A 7,905-nucleotide genomic window follows, 5' to 3' on the forward strand; every position below is an offset into this window, starting at 1 on the left:
TTAAACAAGGAGCTACAGATCTATAGTTTCACCTCTCTTTAACCTAGGAGCTACAGGGCTAATGTTTCACCTGTCTTTAACCTAGGAGCAACAGATCTATAGTTTCACCTCTCTTTAAACTAGGAGCTACAGATCTATAGTTTCACCTGTCTTTAAACTAGGAGCTACAGGGCTAATGTTTCACCTGTCTTTAAACTAGGAGCTACAGATCTATAGCTTCACCTGTCTTTAACCTAGGAGCTACAGATCTATAGTTTCACCTCTCTTTAAAATAGGAGCTACAGATCTATAGTTTCACCTGTCTTTAACCTAGGAGCTACAGGGCTAATGTTTCACCTATCTTTAAACAAGGAGCTACAGATCTAGAGTTTCACCTCTCTTTAAACTAGGAGCTACAGATCTATAGTTTCACCTCTATTTAAATTAGGAGCTACAGGGCTAATGTTTCACCTCTATTTAAACTAGGAGCTACAGATCTATAGGTTCACCTCTCTTTAAACAAGGAGCTACAGGGCTAATGTTTCACCTGTCTTTAACCTAGGAGCTACAGGGCGAATGTTTCACCTGTCTTTAACCTAGGAGCTACAGGGCTAATGTTTCACCTGTCTTTAAACTAGGAGCTACAGGGCTAATGTTTCACCTGTCTTTAACCTAGGAGCTACAGGGCTAATGTTTCACCTGTCTTTAACCTAGAAACTACAGGGCTAATGTTTCACCTGTCTTTAAACTAGGAGCTACAGGGCTGATGTTTCAGATGTCTTTAATTAAGGATCCGTCACTTTTTTTTTCCATTTTCGCCTAAAATGACACACCCAAATCTAACTGCCTGTAGCTCAGGACATGAAGCAAGGATATGCATATTCTTGGAAAGGAAACACTTTGAAGTTAGTGGACATGTGAAAGGAATGTAGGAGAATAAAACACATTAGATCTGGTGAAAGAGAATACAAAGAAAAAAACCTGTTGTTTTGTATTTTTTGGTACCGGCATCTTTAAAATGCAAGAGAAAGGCCATAATGTATTATTCCAGCCCAGGTGCAATTTAGATCTTGGCCACTAGATGGCAGCAGTGTATGTGCAAAGTTTTAGACTGATATAATGAACCATTGCAGTTCTGTTCAAAATGTTGTATCAAGACTGCCCAAATGTGCCTAATTTGTTCATTAATAACTTTTCATGTTCAACATTGTGCACTCTCCTCAAACAATAGCATGGTATTATTTCACAGTAATAGCTACTGTAAATTGGACAGTGCATTTAGATGAAAAATTATTTAAGTTTTCTGCCAATATCAGACATGTCTATGTCCTGGGAAATGTTCTTGTTACGTACATCCTCATGCTAATCGCATTAGCCTACGTTAGCTCAACCGTCCCGTGGCCGGGACACCGATCCCAAAGAAGTGTTAAACTAGGAGCTACAGAGCTATAATTTCAGCTCTCTTTAAACCACAGACTAGTCACAGAGCAAAAGTCCTTACACAGAGACTACAGTACAGGAGCTACTGTTAACCTTCACACACACACACACACACACACACACACACACACACACACACACACACACACACACACACACACACACACACACCTCTGTCTCTATTTAACAGTTTAAGGGGGGCAGCTGGTTGTAGCACAGCAGGTAGGCCTCTAGCATACAGCTGGGTTGGAGCTGGGGTCCCTTCAGGGAGACGGGAATACAGGGTGGTCCTCAACTGAACAACGTCCCCTCCTCGTTTCAACACCTCCATTGAAGCCGAGAGGAAGTCATTGAAGGCAGATTTAAACGTTGGGAGGATTATAAAGAACCGCTTTTCTGGCCTCAACATATAGCAGCGGCACCCCCTAACCCCAATTACAACTCTAACTTAACACCCCCTAACCCCAATTACAACTCTAACTTAACACCCCCTAACCCCTCTAACATCTATAACACAACAAGGAAACAGGTACTGTAAAAGGATTCATCTAATGGTAACTAACCAGGTCTCTACTTCACTGTGATTAATCTAATGGTAACTAACCAGGTCTCTACCTCACTGGGATGAATCTAATAGTAACTAACCAGGTCTCTACTTCACTGGGTTGAATCTAATGGTAACTAACCAGGTCTCTACTTCACTGGGTTGAATCTAATGGTAACTAACCAGGTCTCTACTTCACTGTGATTCATCTAAGGGTAGCTAACCAGGTCTCTACTTCACTGTGATTCATCTAAGGGTAGCTAATCAGGTCTCTACTTCAATGGGATACGTATAAGGGTAGCTAACCAGGTCTCTACTTTGTTGTGCCAAAGATGCTAGAACAACAAATGTGAAGTTAGCCGAGTGGAATTGTGGAATTGGTGGTGGTGTGTGGATAGAACGCACCGTTTCCAGGACAGCAGTGTGGTAATCAGAAGTATTGTCTTACCGTAGGTAATCTCTCCGACAGAGGATGAGGTTGGCTTTGGTATAGAGCGTGGAGCCCACCTCTCCCAGCCTGCAGTCACAGCAGGCACACTTGAGACAGTCCTCGTGCCAGTATTTATCCAGGGCCTTGAGCAGATATCGGTCCTTAATCTTCCGGTTGCAGCCGGCACAGCCCTTTGGCTTGGTGTCCGGCTGGACGGAGAGCATTTGTATACCTGGGAGGAGAAGAGGAGAAAGATGTCAGAGCGACGAAGAACAATGAACAATGAACACTTTGAACAGTGTCTCTGTCGCATGCTGGAATGTGGCCACTTGAATGCCCGGAGGGGTGGAGGACAAGACCACATTAGACCAGTGAAAACCAACAGGGATAATGCTATGTTAACTCTAGGTTCTCAGATAATGCTATACTAACTCTAGGTTCTCAGATAATGCTATGCTAACTCTTAGTTCTCAGATAATGCTGTGCTAACTCTTAGTTATCAGATAATGCTATGCTAACTCTTGGTTCTCAGATAATGCTATGCTAACAATTAGTTCTCAGATCAGATAATGCTATGCTAACTCTTAGTTCTCAGATAATGCTATGCTAACTCTTAGTTCTCAGATAATAATATGCTAACTCTTAGTTCTCGGATAATGCTATGCTAACTCTTAGTTCTCAGATGATGCTACGCTAACTGTTAGTGCTCAGGTAATGCTATGCTAACTCTTAGTGCTCAGATAATGCTAACTTGATAGTGGTCAAGAGAAACAGCTCCACTGATAAACATTGGGGGACATTCTGAGCAAATATATAGAGAAAAACACCCTGTAGACTTCCATTCTTAACACAACACACACACAAAGATACATACATGAAGCCATGGATCTAAAAGTCATTCCTACAAATCTCTCCTCTCTCTCTCTCTCTCCCTCTCTCTCTCTCTCTCTCTCCCTCTCTCTCTCTCTCTCTCTCTCTAGTGGGACAGGGAGTGGTCTAAGTAGTGCAGGTTTCTGGGTATTGTTAGGGGTCTACACGGGGGCGTGAAGCGGCTTTGTTGAGGTTGCGAGGGGGGCCCATACTAGCCCTCAATTAGTATTCTAGCTCCAACCTGAGGAGGGGAGTCCACCCCCGCTTCCCTTTGTTACCCCCTATTTACCATACACACACACGCTGTCTGGCATGCACACACACACACACACACACACACACACACACATACACACACACACGTTCGCAGGCACATACACACACACACACACACGCTCGCATGCACACACACACACACGTTCGCAGGCACATACACACACACACACACACACGCTCGCATGCACACACACACGCTCGCATGCACACACACACACACACACATACACACGCACATACACACACACACACACACACACACACACACACACACACACACACACACACACACATACACACACACACACACACACACTCTGAAAGTGTCCAGGGCTGAGATTTAAATGTATGTGTTAATCCTGTAAAGAGTGAAGGACTGTGTTATTCCCGTAAAGAGTGAAGGACTGTGTTATTCCCGTAAAGAGTGAAGGACTGTGTTATTCCCGTAAAGAGTGAAGGACTGTGTTATTCCCGTAAAGAGTGAAGGACTGTGTTATTCCCGTAAAGAGTGAAGGACTGTGTTATTCCCGTAAAGAGTGAAGGACTGTGTTATTCCCGTAAAGAGTGAAGGACTGTTTAAATGTATGTGTTATTCCTGTAAAGAGTGAAGGACTGTGTTATTCCCGTGAAGAGTGAAGGACTGTGTTATTCCCGTAAAGAGTGAAGGACTGTGTTATTCCGTAAAGAGCGAAGGACTGTGTTATTCCCATAAAGAGTGAAGGACTGTGTTATTCCCGTAAAGAGTGAAGGACTGTGTTATTCCCATAAAGAGTGAAGGACTGTGTTATTCCCGTAAAGAGTGAAGGACTGTGTTATTCCCGTAAAGAGTGAAGGACTGTGTTATTCCGTGAAGGTTTGTTGTTTGCAAACTATTATTTGTTTATGTGTTTTGTGGCTGTGATGTCACAATACGCTGTTCCCTTCAAACTGTACGAGGAAATGGCTTCCTAGTTTCCTTGTTGACAAACAGATTATTACATAGTAACAAGTGATACAATGCCATAACCCAGCATCTGCAAATACAACACTCTATTGAAAACAGACAATAAATCTAAACTACTTCATCTACTGTCAAATGATCCCCTACGTAGAAAGTCTATGACAATGTTCTTTCTGATTGTGTGAACACTGTTCACTACAACGCTAACACAACCATGGCAATGGTGCGTCAAAAACCCTATCGTTCCGTTATCAAGACCTTCCACCGGGGGCCTCAGTCAGGGTCCTTCTAACCAGGCCAGTCTGTACATTACTCACATAACACAATTTATTTATTTATTTTACCTTTATTTAACTAGGCAAGTCAGTTAAGAACAAATTCTTATTTTCAATGACGGCCTAGGAACCCCTTGTTCAGGGGCAGAACGACAGATTTGTACCTTGTCAGCTTGGGGGTTTGAACTTGCAACCATTCCGGTTACTAGTCCAACGCTCTAACCACTAGGCTACCTGCCTCTAACCACTAGGTTACCTGCCTCTAACCACTAGGCTACCTGCCTCTAACCACTAGGCTACCTGCCTCTAACCACTAGGCTACCTGCCTCTAACCACTAGGCTACCTGACTCTAACCACTAGGCTACCTGCCTCTAACCACTAGGCTACCTGCCTCTAACCACTAGGCTACCTGCCTCTAACCACTAGGCTACCTGCCTCTAACCACTAGGCTACCTGCCTCTAACCACTAGGCTACCTGCCTCTAACCACTAGGCCCCCACAATAGTGACTAGAGCTTTTCCTGAAAGCTCTCATTCAGATCCTGTTCAAATGAATGTTGTTGTTTTTTATCAGAGGGGGAGAAAACGCCATCAAACAGGTTCCGCCGTAATGAGAGAAGCCCCCCCCCCCCCCCCCCTTTTCTGTCTGTTGTGTGTTGAACTGTTGATCCGCTAATTGGCCTGATTGAGTTGTGTGAGGGCTCTGCTCCCGTTGTTTAATACCACTCATCCGCACACGGCCCCGTCTCATCCCCGTCTCATCCCCATCTCAGCCCCGTCTCATCCTCGTTAGCACAACAAAGTCACCGCTCCTCATAACCAATCAAACAACCCAAAGAAGTAAGAGTTTTGACTCCCCAGGTCTCCTCTCCTCATAGGTTTAGAGAAGTAAGAGGTTTGACTCCCCAGGTCTCCTCTCCTCATAGGTTTAGAGAAGTAAGAGGTTTGACTCCCTGGTCTCACCTCCTCATAGGATTAGAGAAGTAAGAGGTTTGACTCCCTGGTCTCCCCTCCTCATAGGTTTAGAGAAGTAAGAGTTTTGACTTCCTGGTCTCCTCTCCCCTCCTGATAGGTTTAGAGAAGTAAGAGGTTTGACTCCCTGGTCTCCCCTCCCCTCCTCACAGGTTTAGAGAAGTAAGAGGTTTGACTCCCTGGTCTCACCCCCTCATAGGTTTAGGACCCCGTTGGAATTGATTCCCCACATGATGACTCTCTCAAAGCAACAGAAGTGCTGTTAAAATGCCGTTGGGAAAGCTGCATGTTTTTGGGGGGCCACGTCGATTTTCCAACAACTGCCAAAGGGGAAGCGTCGAACAGAATATCAATTTTCCATAAACGGAAGGAAATTACAGCTGCTTTCTGAGACCTAAATGTATTTGTTTATTTCTATAGACAACCCACTTTTAACACACACTTTTTAATTTTTTTATTTTTTATTTTCAGTTTTTTCCACGTCATTTCTAAAAAAAATAAAACGACCGTTGAACCGACGTGGAATAGACGGTGAATTAACGTCTGTGCCCAGTGGGTGTAGGCTCAATCATTCGGCTGCTGTAGCATTGCCTCCTCTGCCTCTTGTCCTTGTAGGACAGAGAGACTAATGGCACATTCCCAATCACATAGACTACGGTAACCTATTCCTGTGTGTCACAGTATACCCCCCCCCCCCCAAAAAAAAAATAACAACAACAACAACAATAACCGGAGGTAAAATGTTATCTGCTTCCTGACACGCCGAGGCGACGAGAGAGAGAGAGAGAGAGAGAGAGAGAGAGAGAGAGAGAGAGAGAGAGAGAGAGAGAGAGAGAGAGAGAGAGAGAGAGAGAGAGAGAGAGAGAGAGAGAGAGACAGAGAGAGAGAGAGAGAGAGAGAGAGAGAGAGAGAGAGAGAGAGAGAGAGAGAGCAAACAGCAAAGAGCCAATTTGATTCCCCCCCCCTTTTTCAACTGCATCACTGCTGCGCGACACCGAGATGCTGTGACATTTTCACCCGGTTATCGGTTTAATTACGGTTGTCATGGCAGCAGAGTGCTCGGTAAAAGGCTGCTAAAGGAGAAATCTTCTTTTTTTTTTTCTCACAACACGACGACAGAATAAAAAAACACACACAGAGAACAGGAAGAGAAGAGAAGAGAGAGATGGTAAATTCGTAGCCTTCAAAACGATGTGTTTTTAATGTTTTTTTTTTCTTCTCCTATCAATCTCTATTGACTGATTAGATTAGATAGACTAAACAGTGAACAGGCAATTTTGCTGCAGCGCGGATAGATAGACTCCGCATGCAGGACGACTACACGATAATCAGATAGACTGAAACATTGTTGAACTTCTCGGCTCCGCGCATCACATAGAAACAACAATGAATAACGGCACAGAGCCACGCATTTACAAAACACAACCCAAACCTGGACGCAGAACAATATAACGCAAAGAAACCTCTTTCTCTTACCGAAACTTTTCTCCCCTTTCTGCATTTGTTGACCCTCGTCGGGAGCCCGAACCACCATGCAACAAGAGATCCGTCCGAACCCAGAATCCAAAATTCACCCGATGGATGGATTATCTCTCTATGGCCAAGAGAGCAATCAGCCAGCTGTATGCACGCACGTTCCGTTTTCTCACCGAGGGTGGCTATCTTTTGTTATGTGTAACAATCCCACCTCGTCCGCGCGCACAAACACAGAATGGGGAAAAAAGGGAGCGAGAGAGAGAGAGAGAGAGAATCACGGGTCCGCTATCACCCAGCGCCACACGGTGATGTAAAACCGCGTTTGTCACAACAGTGCTCGACTATGAAATGAAATCGTCCAGGCAGCACACAGCACACAGTCGCAGGGTGCTTGGCGAGTGACAGGCAGCGAACAAAATGACAGCAGATGACAAAGGCATATGCTTCCCCCCTTCGCGGCGCCCTAATCTCCTAACATAAACCCATCGTGCTCTGCGTTCGTACTGCCAGTCTATACCCCAGGGATCATCAACTACATTCAGCCACAGGACGATGTTGTCTTGCTGATGATCAGGGAGCCGACATATAATTACAAATCATTTGTAGACTGTAAATTGACCGCAAGAAAACCCAAAACAGATTAAAGCATTTGTCAAAATAAAATGAAAAATCAAACCTTACAATTGTATAGATCAGATATCTC

At 44.4% G+C, this 7,905-nt stretch overlaps 1 protein-coding gene across 1 annotated transcript in view; it reads right to left on the minus strand.

Moving 5' to 3' along the window:
• Nucleotides 1-7,318, minus strand: part of LOC139379269 (LIM domain only 3) — a 115,448-nt gene extending 108,130 nt beyond the window's left edge. The window contains exons 1-2 of the mRNA XM_071122067.1: nt 7,203-7,318; nt 2,412-2,625 (exon numbers count right to left, since the gene is read on the minus strand). Of these exons, the coding sequence (XP_070978168.1) occupies nt 2,412-2,625; nt 7,203-7,260 (272 nt within the window). The 5' untranslated portion in view covers nt 7,261-7,318. The remainder of the gene's footprint in view (nt 1-2,411; nt 2,626-7,202) is intronic.
• Between the last annotated feature and the right edge of the window lie 587 nt (nt 7,319-7,905).

This window comes from Oncorhynchus clarkii, chromosome 21 (genome assembly GCF_045791955.1).
Source record: "Oncorhynchus clarkii lewisi isolate Uvic-CL-2024 chromosome 21, UVic_Ocla_1.0, whole genome shotgun sequence".
Classification (NCBI taxonomy): domain Eukaryota; kingdom Metazoa; phylum Chordata; class Actinopteri; order Salmoniformes; family Salmonidae; genus Oncorhynchus; species Oncorhynchus clarkii.